The 25,512-nt window shown below is 38.8% G+C and overlaps 8 protein-coding genes and 1 non-coding gene across 9 annotated transcripts; 5 read left to right on the top strand and 4 right to left on the bottom strand.

Moving 5' to 3' along the window:
• The first annotated feature begins 16 nt into the window (after positions 1–16).
• V1514DRAFT_t111 lies at positions 17–87 on the top strand. Its single transcript has one exon. It is a non-coding gene; the product is annotated as a tRNA-Gly (tRNA).
• V1514DRAFT_354873 (FtsJ-domain-containing protein) lies at positions 84–1,642 on the top strand. Its single transcript, XM_066929612.1, has 3 exons — positions 84–571; positions 628–1,056; positions 1,116–1,642. Exons 1-3 carry the CDS (start codon positions 275–277, stop codon positions 1,365–1,367), a joined length of 978 nt encoding a protein of 325 aa, XP_066780772.1. The 5' UTR covers positions 84–274; the 3' UTR covers positions 1,368–1,642.
• Positions 1,643–1,978: 336 nt separating this feature from the next.
• V1514DRAFT_264148 (phosphoesterase family-domain-containing protein) lies at positions 1,979–3,151 on the bottom strand (the record flags this gene model as incomplete). Its single annotated transcript, XM_066924783.1, has 3 exons — positions 1,979–2,809; positions 2,862–2,963; positions 3,020–3,151. Coding segments are annotated over 3 exons (1,065 nt in total), but the record flags the coding sequence as incomplete, so codon positions are not given.
• Positions 3,152–3,495: 344 nt separating this feature from the next.
• On the top strand, positions 3,496–5,823 carry V1514DRAFT_228187 (Cupredoxin). The gene is made up of 2 exons (XM_066924732.1): positions 3,496–5,588; positions 5,663–5,823. Exons 1-2 carry the CDS (start codon positions 3,749–3,751, stop codon positions 5,773–5,775), a joined length of 1,953 nt encoding a protein of 650 aa, XP_066780770.1. The 5' UTR covers positions 3,496–3,748; the 3' UTR covers positions 5,776–5,823.
• Positions 5,824–8,014: 2,191 nt separating this feature from the next.
• On the top strand, positions 8,015–10,264 carry V1514DRAFT_338680 (major facilitator superfamily domain-containing protein). The gene is made up of 2 exons (XM_066928868.1): positions 8,015–8,715; positions 8,764–10,264. The coding sequence occupies exons 1-2, from the start codon at positions 8,314–8,316 to the stop codon at positions 10,075–10,077; spliced, it is 1,716 nt and encodes a 571-aa protein (XP_066780769.1). The 5' UTR covers positions 8,015–8,313; the 3' UTR covers positions 10,078–10,264.
• Positions 10,079–12,140, bottom strand: V1514DRAFT_338678 (major facilitator superfamily domain-containing protein). Its single transcript, XM_066928867.1, has 2 exons — positions 11,798–12,140; positions 10,079–11,747 (listed from the first exon to the last, which is right to left on the bottom strand). Exons 1-2 carry the CDS (start codon positions 12,022–12,024, stop codon positions 10,304–10,306), a joined length of 1,671 nt encoding a protein of 556 aa, XP_066780768.1. The 5' UTR covers positions 12,025–12,140; the 3' UTR covers positions 10,079–10,303.
• A 1,045-nt stretch (positions 12,141–13,185) lies between these two features.
• V1514DRAFT_338675 (uncharacterized protein) lies at positions 13,186–15,374 on the bottom strand. Its single transcript, XM_066928866.1, has 2 exons — positions 14,672–15,374; positions 13,186–14,618 (listed from the first exon to the last, which is right to left on the bottom strand). Exons 1-2 carry the CDS (start codon positions 15,019–15,021, stop codon positions 13,487–13,489), a joined length of 1,482 nt encoding a protein of 493 aa, XP_066780767.1. The 5' UTR covers positions 15,022–15,374; the 3' UTR covers positions 13,186–13,486.
• A 378-nt stretch (positions 15,375–15,752) lies between these two features.
• Positions 15,753–19,840, bottom strand: V1514DRAFT_338671 (uncharacterized protein). The gene is made up of 2 exons (XM_066928865.1): positions 18,956–19,840; positions 15,753–18,905 (listed from the first exon to the last, which is right to left on the bottom strand). The coding sequence occupies exons 1-2, from the start codon at positions 19,532–19,534 to the stop codon at positions 15,861–15,863; spliced, it is 3,624 nt and encodes a 1,207-aa protein (XP_066780766.1). The 5' UTR covers positions 19,535–19,840; the 3' UTR covers positions 15,753–15,860.
• A 1,474-nt stretch (positions 19,841–21,314) lies between these two features.
• V1514DRAFT_345230 (uncharacterized protein) lies at positions 21,315–22,680 on the top strand (the record flags this gene model as incomplete). Its single annotated transcript, XM_066929224.1, has 5 exons — positions 21,315–21,704; positions 21,732–21,878; positions 21,915–21,971; positions 22,028–22,285; positions 22,336–22,680. 5 exons carry the CDS (start codon positions 21,315–21,317, stop codon positions 22,678–22,680), a joined length of 1,197 nt encoding a protein of 398 aa, XP_066780765.1.
• Between the last annotated feature and the right edge of the window lie 2,832 nt (positions 22,681–25,512).

Here is a 25,512-nt window from a genome sequence, read left to right as displayed (position 1 = left end):
TCACATTTAATGTAAGGCGTTAGTGGTTTAGCGGTAAAATTCGTCGTTGCCATCGACGAGCCCCCGGTTCGACTCCGGGCTGACGCATTTTTTTTTAATTATTAATTTTTTAAGCACTTGCTGAATGAAAAGTCAAGATTTTTCACCAAAGAAAATTCAGTATGCAGCAACGTGCTGACTATATGAATAATTATTAACTAATACGCGAATATCGTATCCTTTTACAAGCTTAGAAGATACAAATGAATCATAACTTGTGATATAACACAGTGCGATGAATATGCGCAAGTTATTGATGAATAGATCAATTCATGGAGAAATACTATTGACAGTTTCAAACAATTTACTTACAAGTATTGCTAGACGAACTGGATTTTTATCAGTTGCGATAGCTCATCAAGTCAGTCAAGCAAGCACCGCAAGTTCAAAACGATGGAATCAACGACAAAAAGTAGATTTATATAGGAAGGAGGCAGAAGTTAAAGGACTTAGAAGCCGGGCGGCTTTTAAATTGCTTGAAATTGACATGGCTTACAAGATATTCAAAGCTGGCCAAACCGTGATCGATTTGGTATGACGATGTTTATCTTTTAAAAGTCGTGCTGATATATTAACGAACTACTACAGGGATTTGCCCCTGGTTCTTGGACACAGGTAGCAGTTGACCGCACGATTCCTGGGAGAGTCATAGGTATAGACATATTGCCCTGTTCTCCGCCTCAAGGAGCGTCTGCAATTCAAGGCAATTTTCTGTATCCACAAACGCACGAGATGGTGAAAGAATATCTTTCTGATTCACGTAGAGGCCGATCAATTAATCGAACTGATGTTGGATATATTGACCCTGAACGCCATGATGACGATAAAATCGTTGTGGCCAATGGCAACCTCAAAATAAGTGAATCTGCAGCGGCAGGAATGGTTGATGTTGTGTTAAGTGACATGTCAGACCCCTGGTACCCAAATCTTTTATTTTGGTCAAGAACGTTAAGCGAACCATATTATAGGATGGCCAATACATCAGGGAATGCGTATAGGGATCACGCAATGAGTATGGTAAGAATTTTTGGTTAGATTTTATTTTTTTTTTATATTCATATTTGACACGCGTGTAGGATCTGTGTAACTCTGCCTTAGCATTTGCTTTAGATACCTTGAGCCATGGTGGTGTTTTCATTTGCAAATTTTTCGCCGGGAGTGAAGATGCTGCATTGGAAAAAAGACTTCGCAAATCTTTTACAAAGGTGAAGCGAGAAAAACCAGCAGCGTCACGGCGTGAGTCCAAAGAGCAATATTTTGTTGCGATTGGTAGAAAGAAGAGTATCACAAAACATAATTTGTATGGCGACCTTTATGATGTCCGATAATTCTTATTTGCGAACAGATAGACAAAAACATATTCAAATAATTAAGATATATACAGAGTTAACTGCTATAAAAAATCAAAAAAGCCAACTTTATATGTTGCGGAAAAGGCTATAACGAAATTAAAATAATTTTTTTAATCTACGCTAAAATCTTAATCAATCGTGAAGTATAACGCTAATATGAAAACAATAAACATAAAATCTCAAACTATTTAATATTTAATAATTTTTTTTTAGTATTTTATAGTTCATACTTATTAAATTAATTACTCATAGTTCACAAGATAAACAATTTTTAGATAAACCCACTTGTGAAGTGAACATAGTAGACTGTACTGATCATAGTTTTATCAAGCTATTAAAGCAGCACCCAACGCAAGAGCAGCAATGCCAACACCAGGAGCAATTTTGACAGCAGCGCCGGTGGAAACCTTGGCAGCAGCAGAGCTAGTTCCAGATGCAGCAGTACTAACAGAATCAGTAGCTGAAAGCTGGGCAGTAGAAGTTGCTGTTACAGTGGAGATCTTTGAAACAGATCCAGTAAAGACAAAATTGTCAGTAGTAGTGGTGGAAGAAGCCGATTCAGTAAATTCAGCCGAGACAACAGCGGCATATGCTTCAGCCCAGACAGATGAAATCGCGGGTAAAACACCTTGACCATTCTTGTTAACGGCATTGACGTTGGGAGGAGGAATAGGGATAGTGTCATCATTGTAGAAACCAGGGATAGAATGGTTGTTAAAAATGGATGAATAGTCGACCGATTGAACGTTAATAGAAGTGTCATTAGCGACAATGGAAAAAACGTTAGCATCAGCATCTCCACGTCCCAAGTTGGGAAGATCCCAGTTTGCCTCGACAGTGGAAAGCTCAGAATAATGATTATAAAAATTTGAATCAGTAGTTCCCTTAAGCTCATCAGAAACCACACCGCCGAGAAGAAGGGCGAAAACGCGGTTAGCAATCGAATATGTCTCATTTTCATCAAACGTAAGTAAAATCAAAGTATCTTCGGTAAAGTAAGAGTTATTAAGAAGGGGCTCAAGGAAAGAGCGAGACCAACTGCCAGAGACGTCAATGGTGGTGTCATGACCATCGTTGGTCATGTTGGGAGTAATAAAAGACCACTGGGGCAATTGTTGATTATCAAGATCATCATAGAAAGAAGTAAAGTTCTTGATGTTTGAAATGCGGGAACTGTTAGAGATAACTGAGTCATGAATGACAAGAGGATTATGCTTGCGGACATAGTCATTAGCAAACGTGTCCTGGTTGGAGAAATTAAATCCCTGGAATCCAGGATAAGGCAAATGTTCCTGATATTCAGCCCATGAGATTCCCTTGGAATCAAGAAGATCAACGATGGAGGACACATTTTGTGGTATACGGAAAAAATCATCCGAGTCAATGCCAAAATAGTCACCAGTAACTGCAGCAACGTACTAATATGGTGTTAAAAGATGATAAAATATAGCAAAATAAATGAATACGTACATTAGGTTCCGAGGGATGCGTGATGGCAAAGTAGTTGCTGAGAGTAATGCCCTGAGTAGCAAGCCATTCAAGATCGGCTTGAGATGCAGCAGCTTCGTAATCCTGAAAATTATTAGTTATTGCAACAATTAATGATGGAGTGAAAGGGCTTGACAAACAGTATTCTCCAACCAGATCACGACGAATCTGTCGAAAGTTTTACCCTTGACATAGGCAGATTTCTCCACGGCCGGAATGGCGGTAGCCTGAGTGGCATAGATTTCGGACAGCGAAGGCTCGATTTTTGAAAAAACAGGAGTCGGATCAACTGAAGAAGAAGCAGCAGCAGCAGCAAATGCTGGAAGGAAAGAAAGCGCAGCACAGGTCTTGGTAAACTTCATTGAGGCTTCAATAGGATAACTGGTGACCGTAGAACGAGAACTACAATTGAGCAATGGAGGCAAGCAATGGAGACAATTTGACCGGGCTATATACAGAGTTGCCAATCAACCCAGGTCTGCCATGGCAGCAATGATCAATGCACGTGGCGGTCACGGACGAGATATTTTGGACTGAATGCCAACCAATTCAGGGGTTAGCCGATGGAGCAAATTACAAGCCTCGGTGCCAAGCACGTTTCTGTTCGACTTGGCACCGGGTCAAGACGGCATTTTGATCTTCCGCATCCCACGTGCCACCCCACGACCCCACGTGGGGCTAGTGCCCAATGTCTATACGATATGCGCTTGAAGGCTACAATTTCACGACTGCTTCATATCGCCTGCATTCACAACTCAGTGAGTGAGTGAGTGAGTGAGTGAGTGAGTGAGTGAGTGAGTGAGTGAGTGACATGGCTTAAAAATGCTCTTATTGTCACTACTTGTACTATTCAACTCAATAGCAATAATATGCCTCTCGCCATGTCAGAAGAGCAAGAGCGCATATCTGCACGGCCAGATGCAGAGAAGCCGCGGAGCCCAACCGAGACATCCGGCCGCGCTGACTTGATTATTGTTACTACTGCTCTCCTTGTTGTTTTTGCCATCGCCCTTGGACTGGGAATTGGCTTCAGAACTTACCATCAGCCGTCTTTGTCTGCGTCTGGCAATAATGGTGGCTCTCAATCCCTCAACGATGACTGGAGGCTAGACACTTCGACTGCCTATAGTATTTCATCTAACTGGAACTCGTCTGCACCAAAGACGACACGGGAGTACAATTTCACTATATCAAACGTTGTTGGCTGGCCTGATGGATTTAACAGAACACTTACTGTCATCAACGGCCAATTTCCCGGCCCAATGATTGAAGCAAACATGGGCGACCGTATAGTCATCAACGTTGTAAATGAAGGTGACATTCCAACCACACTTCACTGGCACGGTCTTTACCAGAACGGTACAAATTTTATGGATGGTGTCGCAAATATCAATCAGTGTCCGATTCCGCCTGGAAAATCAATGATATACAACTTTACTGTGCAAGACCAATACGGAACATATTGGTATCATTCACATTACAAGACTCAATACATGGACGGCGTAATTGGTCCGCTGATCATTCACTCTGAGGAAGAAGATCTGCTTATTGGTGATTTGTACGACTATGATCAGGTTATTCTTCTTACAGACTGGTATCATGGAATGTCTGATAGCTATATTGATGCCTATTTGACTCCTGGAAACGAGAATACCGAGCCAGTACCAGATAACGGCCTGATTAACGGCGCAAATTATTTTAATTGCTCGCTCACTCCGTATGATACTTGCTATCAAGACGAAGCTAATCGTGCAATGTTTAATGTGCAGCAAAACAAAACTTACAGGTTTAGAGTTATCAACACCGGTGCTTTTGCCGAGATTGACTTTTCCGTTGATGATCACGTATTAACGTTGATTGAAGGTGATGGCACTCTGATAAAGCCGACTGAGATTCACAAGCTTCAGGTTTCTGTCGCTCAAAGGTATTCTGTTTTGCTTCATACAAATATATCTACCGCAGCTGAGTCTACTGAAATATTTTACGTCCGTGCTGAGCTAGATCAGTTTTGCTTCGCTACTGATAACCCTTTGCTTGATCCTGGAGTGAAAGGGTATCTGGTATACAATAACTCACAACGTGAAGATGAATCCCAAAAAATATCTGAATTTATTAATAATCCGTCAAACTCTTGGAATGACGTTGCTGCAAACGTTAGATGCAAAGACCTCAACAACACCGCGATTGAACCATTAATCTCAGAAACACCTCCAAATGCAACTCATTTCTATCGTCTTGATTCGGCGTTTTTAATCAAAGCATATCAGCGTGATCGTGCTTATATTAATGGAACTACCTGGTATTCGCCTGATGTATCCATCTTATACCAGGCTTTGCAAATGTTTCAACTAGCTACCGATTTCGAACTAGATAACAATAATGTAACCACATTAATGACAACTTCTGGTGTACTCCCACTGGGAGTATTCTCTGGTGACCAAAATCAGTACATAATTAATGTGAACAAAGAAAACAGCGTTATTGATATATTAATCAATAACTTGGATGACGGCTCTCACCCATTCCATCTTCATGGATACAAATTTTGGGTCTTGGGTTCGGGACTTGGCAACTTCGATTATAAGCAGTATGGATCCGTTGTCAGCAATGCCACAAATCCGATGAAACGTGACACACTTCAAGTCGTATCTTATGGCTGGGCTCTTATTAGGTTTGTTGCAGATAATCCAGGTTTATGGCCTTTTCACTGTGAGTTTTTTTTTTTTTTTTTTTTTTTTTTCATTGTTTTTTTTTTTAACTTCTAATGTTATATTCATATCTAGGTCACATTACTTGGCATTTAGAAGCTGGTCTTTTTATGCAGTTTCAAATTCTGCCTGAAAAGATAGCTCAGTTTGATCCACCAGTTGATTGGACTGAGCTTTGTGCTGCGTGAGATTATGAGAAGAAGATGTTTTTTTTTATTAATGAGGAATGACTTCTGTATATGTTTTAAATTTGGAAGGGTCAATGTATAGATGAAAGCCAAGGTTAAATAGTTAAATTATTTATTACGAAGTCCATTATCAAAATGGCGAATCTAGTCCAAGCCTGTCTCATTATCAGTCCAACCATTTTGGGTAGGTTTGAGGACCCAAGCGCGTGGGAGGTTGGATTCCATGTACCAATCAATGCGCAAGGTGAAAACTTTTTTAACACAATAAACGGCGGAACACACCAACCATCTACACTCATACTCACTCCCTGGATCACCGTAGCCCATTCCAGATTACCAGGTTGTACAGTCTTCGTCCTGCCGCGCCGATCGACACGTGAAACGACCATTGACGAGGTGATCACACCCATTTGAAAGCCAGTCTCGTCGAAGTTATACAAATCGGCGTCTTTAATCCCGTATTTGGCCCTCATTCTGGCTGCAAGCGAAACCCGCGCGTATATCTTATCCGGATTTACGCAGAAGGCTCTCTGGTAGTCGTAAGCACGATTAAAACGCGTCCTAAGCTCGGGTTGTCTCTTGACAAAATTTGAAGCCTAGCGCTTCCCGACGCGGGACGCGTCGCGTTCTGCTAGGAAAACATTGGCCATATCTTCCACATCAACGAGCTGGGGTGTAAATCCTCGCGCATCCAGGTCCAATACATATTTAAGAAGAGAATCCTCTTCTAGCTCCGTTAGCTTCATCAAATTGGCGCAACAATCTAGTCGAGAGCGTCCGCCGTTCAGCCGGTTAGAATTTGGCAGCCTTTGCAAATGCTTAATTTTTTCATCTCTTTCAATAGCCTTAAGCGGGAAAACATCTCGCTCGTCGGGGCGGCTCGCTAGTTATACATCTACGTTAGTTATCGCCAAGTGAGTACAGAGTATGAACACACAAGAGGGAAGGACTAGCGATAGGCAAGGAGAAATGTTTAAATATACCTTAGGGTTAGGTGTGATTACACAAACATTTGAAAGACTAAATTAAGATTGCCTAGGAATGACAAGAAATATACTTGCACTTCACTTCCGCTTCACGACTTTTTTTTACCAAGCCGCTTTGTAACCGGTTGATCCAATCTAATACAGTGAAAATCAATAATCAAGGCACGGCCTAGCTCAACGTTCCACAAAATTTTTCTATCCCATAAATCATAATGCATTTCGTCTCCCCAAGCCATGACTAACATGTGATGAATGTCTCTAGCACCATGGAAATGGTATTTTTTTTGCTAAATCGATTGTGCCAATAAATTACAAACGCAAATAATTCCATTTTTAAAATTCATGAATAAAATAATACAAAAAATATTCGTTTTTCTGTGAGCACATTGTTTGGCGTGTTCTGCGATGGTTTGTTATACGCTAGTTATAAAAATTTTATTCAATGTATATTTAACAGCAAACTGTCATGAATATTCATCAATAAATTAATGGAAATGGTTTGGAATGCAATTTCCTTTCAAAGCTTTCATGCTCAATAAAACAAAACGCTAGATGAAATAAAACTCATCACTTTTCGCATCTTATCTCTTCGTCGCCCATTGTATTTATTTTTTAATTCTAACGAAAAATTCTAGTAATTTCAAACAAAATGAACGACTTATCAAAAATTGTACTAACACTTTGCTATCTTAGACGTTGCTGAAAAAAAAAAAAAAAAAAAAAATTTTAAACACGTTTTTATTTTGACTGTTCCGCAGACTTATCAGTTAGATCACAATTGGAAATGCTTTATAGACCTGCGATAAGTGACAAAGACTAAAATAGTGATGGTGATGAGTCCATCGAATCCAATGTGGAAAACTTTCGGAAAGTGGTGCAGAATGTCATGGAGATTTTTAAAGATCAATTATCGAAAGGCAGTCTCAAATTTATAGTACGATATCTGGCTACTCATGAGACGATCGAGGTTCAAACAGACGGCACATGCCCCATACTTGGGGTAGGTATCGACATCCTGCGACATTGTTTTTTTCTAAAAATTATTATAATGTATATTAATTTATGTAATTTGTATCGGGAATTTAAGATTTATCTATTTATTTTTGCAAAAAAAACGTCACGTGGATGTCACGTCACGAATAACGCCGCTTAATGCACTTGACGAAAACGCTAGAAGTGACATCCACGTGATTTTTTTGCAAAAATAATAGATAAATCGTAAATTCCCGATACAAATTAGTACGTAAATTATTAAATATTGTGGCTGGATAAGGTACATATATTAGCTGAGGTTGAGCCCATAATAAATTCATTCATCATCGAAAATTAGACAATAGGTTATGAGCCCTATAATTAATTTATAAGCACTAATATATGCATGCGATACAAGCCACATGCGATAGCGTCAAAGTTTCGGCGACGGGCGCGGTGAACCTTTGGAGATACGATTTTTCAGTAATGGCATTAGTTTATTCTTTTAGATCAAAATTAACTATATGTTAAAAATTACTTTGTATGTGGTAGGCTTTGACACAATTGATATTTTTCGACCATGACCACCGCCAGAGAACGACGCGATTCACTTATCGTTCAGGAGTCTGCTCGGCTTCTAGGAGATTTTGATGAGCGCGATGATCGCAACCACTCAGTCTTTGAAAGCAGTTCAAATGATAGTTCAGGAATAAACAGCGCTAATGACAATAATGGCGAAAGTGAGCGGGAACTGGATCCTGTTGCCGAAACAGAAGTCGATGAGTTAAGCACCCGGGCATTGGTGACTTTGTTTTGCTCGCTCTATATCGGCGTATTTTTGTGTGCTTTAGACGGAACTGTTATTGTCACCTTGTTGGCCCATATTGCTTCTGAGTTTCATGAATTCAGATCAGTTTCATGGATTGCGACATCGTATTTAATTGCATTGGCAGCTTTTCAGCCACTCTACGGCAAAATTTCTGTGAGCCACTTTTTATATTCTTCTTGTTGAAAATATTAATAATCGTAGGATATTTACGGCCGAAAAGCATTATTACTATTTAGCAATATTGCATTTGCAATTGGTTGTATATTATGTGGAATTGCACCAAGTATCTGGTTCCTTGTCTTTGCTAGAATTATTGCAGGAATTGGAGGTGGTGGTCTTAATTCTTTGTCGGTAATTACTCTCAGCGACCTTGTTCCTCTCAGGCAGCGAAGTTTGCTTCACGGCGTTGGTAGTGTTTTGTATAACTCGGGTGCTGCCATAGGAGGAGTGTTTGGAGGACTGATCACAGACGCCATCGGTTGGCGTTGGGCATTTTTGATTCAAGTCCCCTTTGTTCTTGTTTCCGCTATTACAATTAGCATAAATCTTAAATCTAAGCCCGCTCAGGAATTTGAGACCGACAAACTTAAACGGATTGATTTTGGTGGCTCGTTCACACTTGTCACTGCGCTTATATTGTTTCTTGTTGCTCTTTCTATGGGAGGGAATTATCTTCCGTGGACACATCCTATTATCTTTATTTTATTTCCACTATCATTTGCTTTTTTAGCTGCGTTTATTCATATAGAGCTAAAAGTTGCTCTAGAACCGGTACTTCCTCTTGGCCTGCTTAAAGACCGAACAATCTTCGGCTCGGCATGCACAAATTCACTTATCTTTATGATTTCTTATTCGCATCTTTTCTATGTCCCGATTTATTTAATTTCTGTTAGAGGCGTGTCTGCAACAGCGGCCGGCACAAACATCATATCAAACTTCATTGGAACTGGTATTGGTGCAATCGGAACAGGCTCGTACATGCGTGCTACTGGGAAATACTATAAAGTGATGGTTTTTAACGCTACGACTTTGTTCGTCGGTTGCATTTTGGTTTGCACTTATGGTCCTAATACTGCTACGCCGGTACAGGTTATGTACCTTTTGATTTCCGGCATTGGGTTTGGTTCATTATTGACCTCGACTTTAATCGCATTAATTGCTTCTGTTCCGCATGAATTTCAGGCGGTCACTACTTCTATTCAATATGGATTTAGAGGCACAGGATCGACCATTGGTGTTTCAATGGCATCTGCGATTTTTCAAAATACGCTAGCATCTCGCCTGCTTTCTAAAATTTCAGGACCGGGTGCGGAAGGTATCATCGGAAGGGTTCTTGATTCGGTGGAGGAGATTGAATTTATCCCCGAAAATTATAAGCCACTGGTAGTTTCTTCATATCTTGATGCATGTAGGGCAGTTTTTATTTTTGCGGCTATTCTTGGGTTTTTGAACATCATTTCTTGTTCGATAATGAAGGAGCATACTCTTCATACAACAATCAACAGAGCAAGATAGATTAGGTTTGATATTGCTCATTTGAGCAGCTACTATCGTTTATTTTTCACAGATAACGTCAAGTAACGTATTAATACAAATAAACCTAGCCGTCACCAACCCCTCAAACTTGTATAAATAATAAAAACACCTCTTCACCAAACCACATTAAACTAAACTCCAATTCAACCTCTCTTTTTTTTTTCGGTAAAAAATTAAATACAAAAAAAATATAACTCTGTATATATTACATCTTTAACCTAAAGTCTAATCGAAGATTGCCCTTATCTTCGGAATGCAATATATAATCATCTTGTTCAAACTTGGTCATCTGTTTCCAGATGCGGTCACGTCTATTGTTTTCTTTTGTATAATAAATTTTAATAACAGCGGCCAAAATCATTGACAAGATATTCAGAGCTAATAGTACATAGTTTCCTTTATGGTAATATGGCGCATCACCTTCTCGATAAACATTGGCTGCAGTGAGATTACCAAGTTGCACTGCAATGTTATAAAGGGCTTGCGAAAGCGCTCGTCGATCAGGATCATTAGAATTTGCTGATACCCAAGAAACGAGAATTGGTTGATAATAAGGATAACCCAGAACCCAAGTCCATGACGCAAATCGAAACCATCTGTTAGCATTTTGTGAAAGAAACTGTAGAAATAGAAGGTTGGGAAATACCCAAATTGCCGAAAGTATTGGAAAAATCCACTTCACTTTGTAGGCATCCGACATTTTAGAGAAAGTAGTAGTCCATACAATGTTGATGAAGACATATGGAAGTATTAGCAGATTGATTGTAGTAAAGCTAAAATCTAGATAGCGCATGTTAATGGTGAAATAATATCTCATTGTAACCGCAGGAATGTATCCAATGTAACCAAGAAGAAAAATTGGAAATAAATATCGGTCTGTAATCGCGCCAAATGTAGTTGTGAATATATTACTAATAGAATGAGTTTTTCCAACATCTTTATTTGCCTGATTCTTTTTAGTAGGATCGTCGAGCTCGACTCTTGCCCGAAGTATCGCAGCTTCTCTCAATGTAAAACTGCTCGCAATCCTAGGTCTCTTAAGAGAAGGGATCATGAATGCAGTCATCACGCCAAGACCAAACGTTAATAATCCCTCAAAGAGGAAAAGCCATTGCCAGTTTTTTAGAGTGCCAACGTTAGTCATCTGAAGGATAGCAGATGCAAGCAAAGCGGAGATTGCATTCTGTAATGCCTGTGTAGACCAAATCCAGGAAAATCGCACCGATAATTCGTTAGTTTTGTAAAATGAGGTGACATAAAATGCCAAGCTCGAGACAAAACCGGCTTCTGTAATACCAAGTGCTGCTCTTGTGAATAGGAAAAATGCGCGCCCATTAATGAGAACTTGAATTGTGGCCACCGAACCCCACACAATCATGAGAAAAGGAAGATATCGTTCAGGTCCAAAACGCTTATTTAACATTTGGGAAGGAATTTCAAGAAAAAGGAATGTAATTAAAAATAATGACTGGCCATTATTATAGTCATTGCCAGTCATGCGCGTATCAAAAAAAAAATTAGACGAGACTACTTGTTGTAAATTTGAACGGTCAAGATCAAAAGAAAAAAACATAACACAAGCTAAAATCATAACTCTAACGTCAGTTTTGAACCGTACAGCTTTTTCTTCTTCTTCTGTCCACGCAACGCTGTATGTTTCATGTTAGCTCGAAGTAAACCCTTTCATTAAATTACTCACTCTCCATTGCTTAGCGCATCCTGAATTTCTCGTTCACATCGCTTATATTCTTCATCTTCAGACCCGCTATCTGAGCGAAACGGAATCTCTTTGTCAACTGCACCATACTGGCTTGATGAAGAACTCAGCCGGCGATGCTTCTCAGCAGACAGTAGAGCTGAAGACTCGCTTTCAACCATATCTACAATACCATCGGATTTGAATTTCGCGTTGCCAATATCGGCCATATTGAATCCCAATTTGACCGGGACGCTGGTTTAGCCTACAAAATAATAGATATATAGTTGGTTGTGTTTGCCGAACAATCAGATAAGGTTCGCTGACTGTATAAGTATCCTTATCTCTCAAAATAGTGCATACCAAAAATAGTGTGGCTGAATACAAATAATTACCGTTTCCTCAAAATTATTTACGTGTCTCAGTGCAATTCACATTATATGATTATGGATGTTGCTACGAAGGTTGCAGAAGACTAATTTGTTGTTATTCATTGGAATAACTATACGAATACGAATAATGAATAATGAATAATGAAGAATGAAGAATGAATAATCGTGAATCGTATTCTATCCACTATAGTTATCAGTTGGATTATTGCTCTCCCTTTATTTGTTAGACAAATTTAATATATAATATAATAACGCTACTATTGTCCGTTGATATAAATTACAGATAGATTGATTGATTAATTTGATGAATTTTATTGACAGAGCCTGAGGATCGATTTAGGTACATACACCAATGTCAGGTCTATATACTTCACAAGACAAATGCTAAACAACAAAATGCAAAACACTTCAAAGCGAACACATAGCACTTTTCAGTACAATATTTAATACGCGAGTAGAACAGAGAAACCACTCCGGATTTCCCGTACATAGGGCAAAGCATCCGGGTCTTGAGAAGAGGAGTGAACTTGACTAGAGAAATGCTCAATTACCTGTTATTTGCCGCTCATGATTACAAGGCTCGGAGAAAGCCGTATATTATCTTGCAACATTGCATTAATAATTTGATATAACTATAATTCAATAAAATCACATTTCTTAATATTATGTCAGTTCGCCCTTATAAGATCTGCCTTTTTTTCAAGTCTCACTTACTCTCGTAATAATTTAACATAATACCATATAAATAACCCATTTCATTAAGATATTATTCTCTGCAAAGGTTTGTTTGCATAATTATGAGCGCGTAGGTTTTCATTCAATGATGGAGAGTCTTATAAGGAACATTGAACATGCAACTTGAGAAATGATAGTAATACCCTTTAGTCCAATAATAACTAAAATAATATTTCCTTATTGTATTTAATAAAGATTCATTATTGGAATAAAAATACAAAATTTAGTCAATGACATAGAACTCAATGGATTCACAACAGTGGATTACGTTCTTGAAAATAATAATTATTGGACAAGCGAGATACAAAATATTATTGGCATAGCAATTTCAATTGGGATATATAAGCACAAGCCTCAAATTAAATAAAATTAAATATAGATAGTTATATAAATTATTGTCACCTGCTTCATTATACAAAGGTGAGAAGTTATAATGGGCACAACGGCTATTAAAAAAATATCAGAAGCGCACATTTTGCCTATTTTTCCATTTGTCCATTTGACCGATCCCATAATTTATAAAGTTATTATAACTGCAGTTATTATAAAATTTTTTCACAATTGTCTACCTTTTCTTATCTGCGAAAATAGTTGCTGCTGCTTGCTTTTTTCGCATCTGTCTTCCGAAGAACCACAAGCATATTGGTAATCCAATGATGTCAAGAACAATCCATACAATTACCACTCCAACATTCCGTCCCATTGTATTTTTCGTGTTAAATATTACGGTTTTAAACGCGTCGCTGAGATTCTTAATCGGAAAAGCATAGCCATATCTGTAAAATTTCGCTTGAAGCGGAATTGAATAAAATGCCACTGAAACGTTGGTAATTACAACGCAAATAAGACAAAGTCCAACTAATGGCGGATAAATGGCAAACGCTATCAAAGCCATGTTCTCACATGTTCCACCGACTGCAAGCATGCCAATAAAGTTTAGCATCCAGTACACGACAAATCCGCCATTACCATATTTTGCTGTAAAATCAATTTGAAATGCCAAAGATATCAAAGAAAAGAAAAGAGAAAGAAAAAAGTATGCGATCCAAGAAGCTGCAATTCTGTACAAAACGTGATGATGTATCTTGAGATCTTGAGCGATAATCATATGAACAGGTTGAAAAAAATTAAATTGAAAAAATGATACGATAATGAGATAGATCAAACCGACTTGGGTGGTAGCTGTCGCTACGGGAATATCGAATGGTCTAAGATCTACCTGTGCTATTTTTGCAGGCGCGGAAAGTAGACCCGGCGCAGACTGCAATATATTTGAGATAGAATAATTAGCAGCAGCATTCTTAAGCGTGGTCTGAAGGTAAGCACTGGTGAAAACATCGTTTAACTGGAAAACCCAAGGATTAATATACCCATACGCGACTTCATCTCTAGCTTGAGCAAAAAGGAACTGAATTGCTAAAGAACCATTATATGTTGAAGCTGCAGTACTTGACGGATTCGCAAGTGCCTCATTTAAAATACCTGTGGCATTCTCGCGGATGAAAAATACTCCCCAAGTGTTTTCCTCAGTCACATAATCCACGTACCGGCTATAGTCCTTACCAAAGACTGACACGTCCTTAACCTCTACTTGAATGGTGTTCATATTTTTAACAAACTCTTTTGCAACTGATATAAACTGCGGGCCTATAGTCGAACCAGAATAATTGTCAAGATTAACAATCCAAAGATGAACTCTGAAACATTGATCAGTATAAAAAATAATAATGGATGGCGATGTTCAACGCACCGTTGGAGATGCTCAATTCTCTTATAAAAGGAGCCCCAGTATATTGACAAAAATCCCATAATAAAAACAGCCATAAGCAAAACGGACTGGGTTAATTTTATGACAACAAGTTTCCTTTTGCTGCTTAAAGCACTAGAAAAAAACCCATGCTTTGCGGGCAAAACTGTTGAGCTTTTCTCTATGTTTTCCGATGAACTTGGAGATGTCTTTTCAACATCAGAATCCGGTTGCGCATCATAGCTATGGACCACATTAGAAATTTCTGTTGCTTGCAGGAAATTTTCATTTTCAGAGCTTTGGATAAAAGTAGCATTGGCTGATTCCAGATCAACATGCCGATTTTCCTCCATTATTATTCAAGTAATATTCGGTACAAAATTAGTGTAATATATTGCTCTCTTGTAGAAAAATTATTCACCTATTTCTCTATTGCATTGTATAAATATATGTAGTCTATATTTATGTGCAGTTGTCATCAACAAGGGATGTTTATTTCCGAAATACAAAGTTGTTGCTACAGCATTGTAATTATTTCCGCCGGACTTATGAACTAAGGGCTTCGGACTTATAGGAGAGAAGAACGTTTACTTGTAGTATGTATATGGACTTACCTCTCCATGGAAAATATGAGAGAATATTGGCCAATAAGATCGTAACACTAAAGTCCGGGTAAGCATTCGCGGGCATTGTTATTTCCGCCAGCAGCCTCCATGGAGATAAAAGAAAATATTGGCCAATATAATCACAAAACTAAAGTCAGGGTAAGCATTTTTATATAACTCCGAAATATTAAAGCAATAATATCGAATTTCGTTGAAAGCATATAGTTTTGAACTGTGTACATAATATAATATACACGTAATTAACGGCACATTGGAAAGATGCAATCTTGTAATTCCTGTTGATTTTGACTTTTTGAGAATGAAGCTTCATAACTTCACACATTCTTTTTTCTGTTTACTATTTAATTAAAATCAAAATATTATTTGAGAACCAGAATGCCAAAATTGAGCTATTTGGACGTGGTCGCTCGGATTGACAGATTCGCGCCTGCCGCGAGCTTACTACAGACAATAATAACGCCACATTCATGATATTTAATTATTTTATGTAGTTATACCTATATGCATAAACAAACTCATTTCATTTCACAACAATGGCCATATAATACAACAACCAAACTACAATTCTATTTCGTAAACAATCCTTCATTCATTTCATCTCTAATCTTTTGAGCTATTAACCTATCTGTAGGCTCTATGGTATCAAACGCGCCTATTAAAAGCAAATAAGAGCGCGAAGATGGCCCCAGGTTCAACTCCTTCATTCGCTTGAAGTATTGAAGGGCACGATTTTTGTTTTGCAATTTGTCTAATCTGTCATTTTGATTGATTGTTTCCAATTCAAGATAAAATTGAATCATTGAATTAAACGGAGCGACCCGAGGTTTGTAATCCGGCGCAGCCTCCATTTCTTCAAACATCCGCTCCGCAAGTTCAGCTTCATTAGCTCGACAACAGGCAGTTATAACAGTTCCATATGTCACAGAACTGCACTTGACGCCCAGGGTAGACATTTCTTTAAAATAAGCTAAGACATTTGGAAGTCGGCGAGCCTTACTCAACTTTGACAAAAGAACATTGTACAAAAAAGTGGTCGGCATAACACCATAAGAGGTACTTTCTGAAAATAGTTTAACAGCTAAATCAGCTTCTTTGCTCGGATCAGCACAATTCAACTTCATGATCATATTAGCGTAAGCATTCGCATCAGGATATAAACCCATTTCGTTCATCCGCCTCTTTAAATCCTCAACTTCAGCCCGAAATACGTAAGTATCTCTGCTTTCACACCTGAAGTACATGCCAATCATTGCATTATATATTGATGACCAAGTTAATGCCAAAGCCGGTTGGAACTGAACTGGAGGAATAGTAGCTTCAGCTAACCGGTACAATTCTTCTGCTTCCACCGGACGCTGATGTATTCCACACCATTCAACAAATTTAACAATTGCTGCTGGAGATAACGTACGACCTTGATCATATGTTTGACTAATCACCTGTGATAAATATGTATAAGGTGCGTCAATATATAGTAGACGTACAAGTTCACGAGACGATTGAACATCGTACTGAAGAAGGTCTTGCTGAAGTTTTCTCTCTTCTAGAAGATCAAATATACGGCCGTGTGTAGCAACCCTAAGTGGAATATCTTTTAAGTATTCACCAAGAGCAGAATATTGACTTGTCGGATCGACAACCGCATTTTCATACTGAGGAAAAACTTGTTCAGGAAGGATTTGTTGTGGTCTCGTGGACCGAAACCATGAATCAGCTATAAAACCGCCAATGAGAGGTAACGCGAGGTCAACAAAATAACGCTCGTCCTTGGACAGCACAATTCGATTACGCATAACAAGGTCTATCAGTCCTTGAAGATGTTGGGCAACCAGATCAAATAACGGGCTCCTATTTCGAGATTCAGATACAACGTACTTCGCGTGCAAAAATACAAGGTTACGTATATTTTCAACTGGCGAAATACCATCTGCAACCTCTGACGCATGACGAAGAAACACTCTGCCAAGTATAGAAGTCGCAGGGTCATCGGCCACAGCAGGAGTGATTATCGCTTCAAACTGGATCTGTGCAAGAATGGATAACAATGAATTCGTAATTCCACTCGTATAAAGAAGCGATTCTCGGTGGACATCACTAGTTGATAGCATCTTTGTCAACAAATCTTCAATAACACGAGAATAAATAACAAAGTCGTCGGATTCAGGTTGCCAGTCATATAGACCAACCTGATTATCAACAAACTTGAAAATATCCAAAATCATATTATCAGTAGACTCGACGTTGTGGACCACAAATAGCGCCACATCTTTGATGGAATGAAAATCCAGAATGACATTCGAAAATTTGCTCTGTAGTACATCCATAACTTGACTTAATTGTTTTTCTTTAACCAGAATAGCCAGGTAATCCGACAATGCATTGCGCCATAGAGCATTATTAGGAACTACATCCACGCAGGATTTGTAAATATTATCTGCAACGCGAAGGTCGCCCACCTTTGAAGCAGCTGAAAGCATTATTGCAAAAGAATAATCTAAAGTGGGCTCATGCCACTGCATACTCGCCCGTTGCAGCCACTTCCAAGCAGTCTCATAATGATCGTTAATAAGCAGACCTTCTATACATGTGTTAAGTAATCTTCCACCATACTCTGGTACATCAGTCAAAATGTTTTCAAAAAAATTGATAGCAGCCTCAGAGCTGTTGCACTTAAAATATGCCCGTAAAACTTCTTCATATATCTCAAGTTCTTGCTCATTAAGAGATGGCAATCCCTGCTCTTTATACAATTTAAATATTTCTGAAACATTCTTTAATCGATTCGCTTCACCGAAACCTCGTATTAAGAATTTGTAAGTATTAGCATTGAATTTGACCATTCCAGGATTTAAGTGCAATATATTTAATATCTGGGGAATCACATCTACCCTTCCAACTTCCGCGCAAGCTTCTAAAAGTGCATTATACACCGATATATCATAATCTTGCTGTTTAACAGACACACTTGCAAAAAATACATCTAATGCAAGATTGAGAGAAGGATCACTAGAGACAGACTGAAACATAATTAAAAAGTCGTTGATAGGTTGGATCTGAGAAGCAATTATGCGGTTCTTTGCAGGAATTAAGTCCTGTGATAATGTACGTTGACTGGCCATAAATCTCGCAGTAAGTGACGTAATAACAATAGAATAAGTTGATACATCGGGTACGATCTGTTGCGACAACATTTTGGCATAAATCTCTAATAGATATCCCATGTTTGAGATCGATAGACCAGACTTTGCAGAACTTATAAGAACCTTATTATATGAGGAAAGCGAAGGAATAGTGGAACTAGCTTTCATTAAATCGTAGTGAGAAATAACGCCAGACCAATTTTGAATGGAATATAAGTAATCTATGACACGAGAAGACTCCTCAGAAGATGATGCTGAAGACAGAGTAGATACAGCAGGTTCAATATTTTGTTTTATATCTGATTCTGGGACAAATTCATCTGTAGTCTTCAAATCAAGGGAAGGTGGAGGCTCAACAGTCTGTCTTTGTGTGGAGTAACTATAAAGTTGCACTTGCTGTAGTTGCTGTTGCTGTGCCTGTACATGATTTTGAGAAGGAGGCTGAAGAGAACTAATGGTTTCTGCTCGAACCTAAAAAGTGGTTAGAACAAAATATGAATTGGAAATATAAGCTTACACACCTGGGTGGATTGAGCCAAGATAGTTGCAGCAGTCTCATCATCAACTTCGATAAGTCGCTCATGAGGTGGAATACCTGAAACATCCAAAAGTTCAAATTGCTGATCGACTAGGTCCAATGGCTCACCATCTTCAGTTATCTGTTTCCGAGAACCTGCAGAAATATGTAATAAACGCACGTGCTGCCCAGAAGAAGGTATATGTGACTGAGAAGCTAAAGACGACAAAGGCGAATAAGAAGAATATATACTAAGATCTGTGTTTCGTCTCTTGTCATCATCAGAGGTGGAAGACGTAGAGACGCTAAGGGATACCGAGCTGTAGTTGGTACCGTATGAAGGAAAAGTGGCTCCATTAGCGGAGTGCGGATGATTTCCATTTGCTCCTGGCTCTGCCGAAGAAAAGGGGTGCTGAATACCACGTACCAGTAGCTGCTGTGCTTGCGTGGTTGCTTGCTGGCGGGCAAGCTGCTGAGTAGACACGAAGAATGCTGGCTGGGCCGAAGTAGCCGTTGAAGCCACAAAAAGGCTCTTAGCCAGCGCTGTGTTACGCGCAATAGCGGCAAAAGACTTAAAGACCATGACTTTATCTTTAGCAAGGACGACTCAAGTTTTGATCATAGTAATCCACAACACAAGTCGGGGAAGAGTTGCATATTAAATCGTTCGGCGATGTCGGGAGAAATATCGCGGAGGCGAAAGAGAATGAAAATTGTATATAAAGTTTTTATTCTATTGAACTTGCGCGGCGCGGCGGAGAGGCGGAAGAAAGAAAGACCTGCCTGCATACTCATATTTAGTTTTCTATATTGTGTTTTTACACTGAAAAAAATAAAATGTTCTTATTATCATGTATTATGATGGTTAAAAGGTTTTGGTATCGATTAAACTGCTAGTTTATGGTATCTTTACAACTAGTCGGGACGCATGTGGGCGCGTCGACGTCAGCCATACGAAAATTATTCGGACAGAACTTTATATGAGTGCTGACAACCCCGTCCCATGCGTTAAATAACTAATTACGTATGACTACAGTTGATCCACTGTACATCATGTACATTACAGGATACATGTAGAGCCCTTGCTAAACGTAGGCTTAAATCGCAATTATTTCTACCATCAGCACGTGACTCCACATTTTGTTTTGTGTAGTATATTCGCCCAAACTTATTTCAACTTTTAATGCCAAGGCATGGATGACAGGCCAGATTTTTGAAGAGTGGCTTCGATGGTTTGACAATCGTATGCGTGGTCGAAAAGTGGTTCTCCTGATGGAAAATTTTTCGGGGCATGAAGCAGCCATAAACCGAATTAATTCCAGTGATCACCCGCTGGATTATACAGATATTAAATAGTTACCAGCCAATTCTACCAGTAGGTTCCAACCTCTGGACCAACGGATGGCATTATGGAAAAAGCATTGGGTCCAGTGCATTCTAAAGGAGTATGAAAACAAGAATGATCCATTGAAAACCATGAATGTACTCCAGGCAATACGTTGGGGAATACATTGGGGAATAGGTCTGGAAGAGGCAGATATCACCATAAACCATATCAAATTGTTGGAAACCCACCTTGGAAGGTGCTACTGATTATGACAATAACCTGGAATCGAACATAGTTAATGATCTTGAAACGGGATTATCTGAGTTTTGTCTCAGCTCGCATATTGAGAATATTATGGAGAGACTTTTGAAGACCCTCCTGAGGATATAGAAGCTTTCTCACTCAATTTGAGCCTGAAAGTGAAGAGTTTGATGAGAAAATGGAAGAAAGACCTTTGATTTCAATTAAAATGGCTCATGAAGCGTATGAAATTTTGAAGTTGTTTAGTGAGCAACAGAAAGATTCCAAAAGTGCACTGGAATCATTGAAACAGTTTGGGGAATTTATGAGACGGTCTAAAACATCTAAAATGAGCCAGTATGACTTAAAAAGCTTTTTGTGCATAACTAATACATTTCCTTACATTTAATGCATCAATGCAAAATTGCATAGACTGTTGGGTAACTTCCTATAGTAAGGAACTCGATATAAGAAGCAAATATTTCTACCAGATATATCTTACTATAGCGAGGGTTTACTGTATACAAAATTAAAATAAAATAAACGCGCAAATTATGTCAGGGCCAATGTTTCGTATTCGTACTCGGCAACGTTAAATTCTAAATATACATCTCAAAATACAATTAACTATAGTTATACAACACATGTGAACAGCCATTGTTTTGATTTCCGGCCTGGTTGCGAATTTTCAAATTTATATTAACCACGATGGCACAATCTCCAATGGCTCCTCTTTTTGATTTTTTAATTGTTCATTTGCTTCTTCATCACTCAAAAAAAAAGAAAAAAATTGACCATGAACAACTCAAATCATTCTGTTATGAAAATCGCTAAGACCAATTTTGGCACTCCAGTAAAGCCTAAAGTTCGGTTCACGTTTTTTGCCATGTTGACGTCCAAGAAAGCTATCATGGATGAAAAACCTAAGCAGAAGGCCAAGCCCTTTAAAGAGAAAATGATGAAAGTTTTTTCGAAAAAGCGCAAGGCTTCAACTGATGATCACGAGTCTCGGTCGGAAAAATTCGCATCTTTCATTTCCAGGTCATGGTCTCGCAAGGGTCGGAAGCCAACGGTTGAAAACCGGTTTGTTTACTTGGGGCCTGTTGGATCGAGCTACGACAGTCCAGAAGCTTGTAAAGCACTGTTTCACAAGCAGCAAAATCAATCTTATTTTTGGGCTTTTTATGTTTCCGGTTTTACTAATGTAATTTAGTTATGTGATCTGCCTGTTTATTCACGTTCGGTGGACGAGCCTGAGAAACGTGCTAAACCTGTTGTTGCCAAAAACGGATCTGATGCTCCCACTGTTTCCACTCATATCGACAAAGTCAAGAGTATGATTGTTGCCAAAGAAGCCCCTGTTTTGTCTAAATTCATTTACTTGTGACCTGTTGAGGACGGATATAAAAATCCCTTGTCAAGTGAAGCGAAATTTCGGAGGGAACTTTCACCTGTAAGTCATAACTGGCTTTTCTTCAACTTGCTCCTTTTTAATTAATGATTATGTAGTTCCGCTACATGCCAATTTTGTCGGAGTTAGCAACGGTCTGCTTTTGCTATTGCCATTCTCACAACCTCAATGTGAAGATTAAAGTCGGCGAGCTGCGAAGCAAAAAACGTTCACCTGAGATAAAGAAACAAGGTTTGACAAAAAAGGTTGAACATGTTGACCAACACGACGTTCGGTTTGTGCACGTGGGTTCTGTTGACGAGCAATACACGAGCCAAGGTATGGCCGCAGCAGTTGTTCGTAGAGGTGTTACGAAGGTAAGTGTGTTGTAAAAGACGCAGTTTGAAAATCATACTTATTGAAATAGTGTCGAGCTTTGGCAATTTATTACAGTCCGGTAAAAGGAAATGCTGTAGTAGAAACGCCACAAGTTTGTAAACCGGTTTCGACACATGTTGACACGGCCAAGCCAGATACCAAGTTTGAAGAACCGAGTTCCAACTTGGCGCATGGTGACAACTGGTTTGGCAGGCTGTGCGAAAACATACACTTGCCGTCGTGTTTTTTCAATATTGAAGACGATGTTTTATATTACCGCGCTGGAAGTTACTGCGGAGGATTTTACGGATCAGCAAGCGATGGCAGATGTTGTGCTTCCAGCCAAGCCTATGCCTGTCAGAACTACGATGCGCATGAACTGGGTCGGAGATAGTTTGCATAATGCTGATACCAGGATGGCTGTCAATATATGCACACCGTTTACTGATATCCCACTTCCTAAAGTGCCTGCGCGAGCAAGAATTAGGACGCGTGCGACAGGATATTTTTAGTTTGCATGACTACCTGACGTGATATCTATTGTTTTTGCTTTTTCCAATACCTGTATATCTTACACCCTTTTATGGTTCTGATTTTTTATCGTTCGTCTGTGTGAGTTGTATGATGCTTTTTTTTTGTGTTTCCAAGATTTCCCCCCGGATTGAGGAAAATCAAAATAGTATTTAAATATGTATTTATGTAATGCTTGTTGTTTTTCTAAGGTTTTCCCCCCGGATCGAAGAAAATAAAAAGTTTCGAAAATATGTTTTATTTTTTATGTTTTTTTTGTTGACTTGTTTAAGTAATAAACCTAATCATTTTTTTTTTAATAATAAGCTGTAAATAAAAAAAAAATATTTTCGTGTCAATCTACAATCAGCTCAACGATAACTGGTCATGGAAAATATGTTATTAAAAACCAAAAAAAAAACATAACATGGCATTCAGTTTATGGCGGATATCTTGGTCCCGATTACGCAGTAACTACAGGCGTGCCATGATATTACGATAGTCACTCAAGGTGCACCTGCAGAAAATGTTACGACATTAAACACATTACTGAAGACTTGTACCAACTGGCTACATTTACTTTAAGGCTTGGTATAACAGTGTAACATTGCTAGGATTGTTAGGCACTTCCCATCGTTCCATGTACCTGTTCGAATATGGTTTTAACATTTGATACCACCGACTCCACCAGAAAGACATTCAGGATCCCTAGAGGATACAGAACAATTATCACCAAAAGCAAGGGAAAGCAAACTGTGTTCGGGTGAAAACGGCATGCTGTGACGTTTACACAGGAGCTGCGTTTAATTTCACACACGGTTGCTACTTTTTAACACTTGTAAATTAATGCTAATTGCTGAAGTTGAATGTGTAAACATGAACGCAGATATTTTGTCGAAACTTGAAAAAGAAAAAAAGGCGACACCTTGTCAGCAATATCTGAAGAAGATCCGGGCAGAAAAGGAACTGAATAACTTTCAAGAACAGAACTTCTTTATGAATTACATTAGTTCAAACTATTTGGTATCTACAAATGACAATACAACCCAAAAAATAAAAAAGTAAATTTGAAACTTAAAACACAAGAGATTCGAGTTTTATATTTGGTTCCAATAAGTGTTAATTAAATTCATAACCATAACCTAACCAGGGGGTCCGTACATCTCAAGTGCACTTACTTAGCGCACTTGTTTTCAAATTGATTATTTGTGAGCCATAATTGGACCAATATAGTTATTGATTTTACATCTCACATATTCTGCATGGAAGTGTTCGGCCGAAGTCCGACCCTATAAGTAAAACAAGTGGCGATGCCTCCTGTCTCTATAGAGATGGTGCCACACTTGCGCTAATGTTTATAGAATACTTACGGCTGTTGTCAAACACAACATATATATATATCAACAAATTTAAGTAATGACTGAATGATTATTGCTAATCGTATGATCTATACGTATTTCGGATTCAGCTCGAGTTTGGTTAATGGGTGCTTTAGATGCCAAACACCGCGACTTACGTGCAAACCTTTAAGCTAGTTATTGTAATGTATTTCATCTGAAAGTTTTACTTCACACATCTCAAAAGACTCATGTAAAAAATTCTTCCAACCCATCATCGCCCGCAAATCAAGATTTTGACCGCAAACTTTGGGAACTAACCCCGTGAGTTCAATACACCATCGCCAGTGTCGAAAATTCCTTCAGTAAAATAGAATAGCAGATCATTTTAAAGCCGTCAAATCATAAAAGGAATTGCACAGATACCTCCCAGTACTGCAAAGATCTCCAGCCATATACACCACAGCCGTGACCCGCGTTTTCCAAATATAGTCATTCAGCTTTCCTATTAAACATCGCCACTACGACCCAGACACATATTCATAATTAGTTTTTTTTTCTTTCTTTTTTTTTTCTGCCATAACTTCACTACCGAGTCGGTACCAATTTAATCCCGGTCATGAATATACCTCTGCTATAGTACAATCATGACTTGGTATCGTTTTATGGTATAGTTTGCAGAAAATCTGATGGATAAGATAAATCATGATATCGAAAACGTAATAATAAAATAAACATTCGGCAATTCTTTTGTATGTGCCGGCTAAATATATAAATGCAAAAATATTCATAGTCCACTCGACGATACTTCTCGTAATAATTGTGACCTTATGATCAAGTTCCCTGTTCTTGTTAGTTAGTGTAATCATCCCATTTTTAAGCACCTTATACTCCACACCTGATCAGTAAATCTGATAACAACCCGTTCAAACACTGGCATGTTCATCGTCATTTTGACATCCTCCGAGCGCCGATGACCAAGAATCAAACGATGGACGATGGAATTTCTTGCATATTCACGTTGATGTGTGAACCCTCCCCCCAAAGGCACGCCAACTAAAATAGCTGTGCGACAAAATCTCTATCCTGATGTGTGGAACTCGTTAAATACACGGTCTCATCGCCGGCATCATTTCGGCTGACTTAGAACTCAACGTGTGCTAGATTGTTGATTGACCTGAATGCACCCATCACGGGTAGGCGCACGCGATGCACACCGTGCCGCGCTATTTTGTTGCCGTGGTGTTTTCTCTAAAAACTTATTGCACAATTCGTGATTCATTCATAAGTATACTCTCTGTCTAATTACCGAATTTGCTGTTTAATAACCACTACTCTTAGAAATCTGTCAGTCAAGACAGTTTTGACCTATTGCATTG

The sequence above is a fragment of the Lipomyces japonicus genome, assembly GCF_038497905.1.
Source record: "Lipomyces japonicus strain CBS 7319 unplaced genomic scaffold V1514scaffold_80, whole genome shotgun sequence".
Lineage (NCBI taxonomy): Eukaryota > Fungi > Ascomycota > Lipomycetes > Lipomycetales > Lipomycetaceae > Lipomyces > Lipomyces japonicus.
Note: the sequence above shows the minus strand (reverse complement) of the source record. Positions and strands in the feature narration are given on the sequence as shown.

Excerpts from the sequence above, each read along its gene's own strand:
- V1514DRAFT_338680 (XM_066928868.1), top strand. The coding sequence starts at position 8,314 with ATGACCACCGCCAGAGAACGACGCGATTCACTTATCGTTCAGGAGTCT. Across the intron at positions 8,716-8,763 it reads CACTCTACGGCAAAATTTCT|GATATTTACGGCCGAAAAGC; the intron begins GTGAGCCACTTT and ends TAATAATCGTAG.
- V1514DRAFT_338671 (XM_066928865.1), bottom strand. The coding sequence starts at position 19,534 with ATGGTCTTTAAGTCTTTTGCCGCTATTGCGCGTAACACAGCGCTGGCT. Across the intron at positions 18,906-18,955 it reads TCTTGGCTCAATCCACCCAG|GTTCGAGCAGAAACCATTAG; the intron begins GTGTGTAAGCTT and ends ACCACTTTTTAG.
- V1514DRAFT_338675 (XM_066928866.1), bottom strand. The coding sequence starts at position 15,021 with ATGGAGGAAAATCGGCATGTTGATCTGGAATCAGCCAATGCTACTTTT. Across the intron at positions 14,619-14,671 it reads AGAATTGAGCATCTCCAACG|AGTTCATCTTTGGATTGTTA; the intron begins GTGCGTTGAACA and ends TCAATGTTTCAG.
- V1514DRAFT_354873 (XM_066929612.1), top strand. The coding sequence starts at position 275 with ATGAATATGCGCAAGTTATTGATGAATAGATCAATTCATGGAGAAATA. Across the intron at positions 572-627 it reads GCCAAACCGTGATCGATTTG|GGATTTGCCCCTGGTTCTTG; the intron begins GTATGACGATGT and ends GAACTACTACAG. Across the intron at positions 1,057-1,115 it reads GGGATCACGCAATGAGTATG|GATCTGTGTAACTCTGCCTT; the intron begins GTAAGAATTTTT and ends ACACGCGTGTAG.
- V1514DRAFT_228187 (XM_066924732.1), top strand. The coding sequence starts at position 3,749 with ATGCCTCTCGCCATGTCAGAAGAGCAAGAGCGCATATCTGCACGGCCA. Across the intron at positions 5,589-5,662 it reads AGGTTTATGGCCTTTTCACT|GTCACATTACTTGGCATTTA; the intron begins GTGAGTTTTTTT and ends ATTCATATCTAG.
- V1514DRAFT_338678 (XM_066928867.1), bottom strand. The coding sequence starts at position 12,024 with ATGGCCGATATTGGCAACGCGAAATTCAAATCCGATGGTATTGTAGAT. Across the intron at positions 11,748-11,797 it reads GATGCGCTAAGCAATGGAGA|CGTTGCGTGGACAGAAGAAG; the intron begins GTGAGTAATTTA and ends TGAAACATACAG.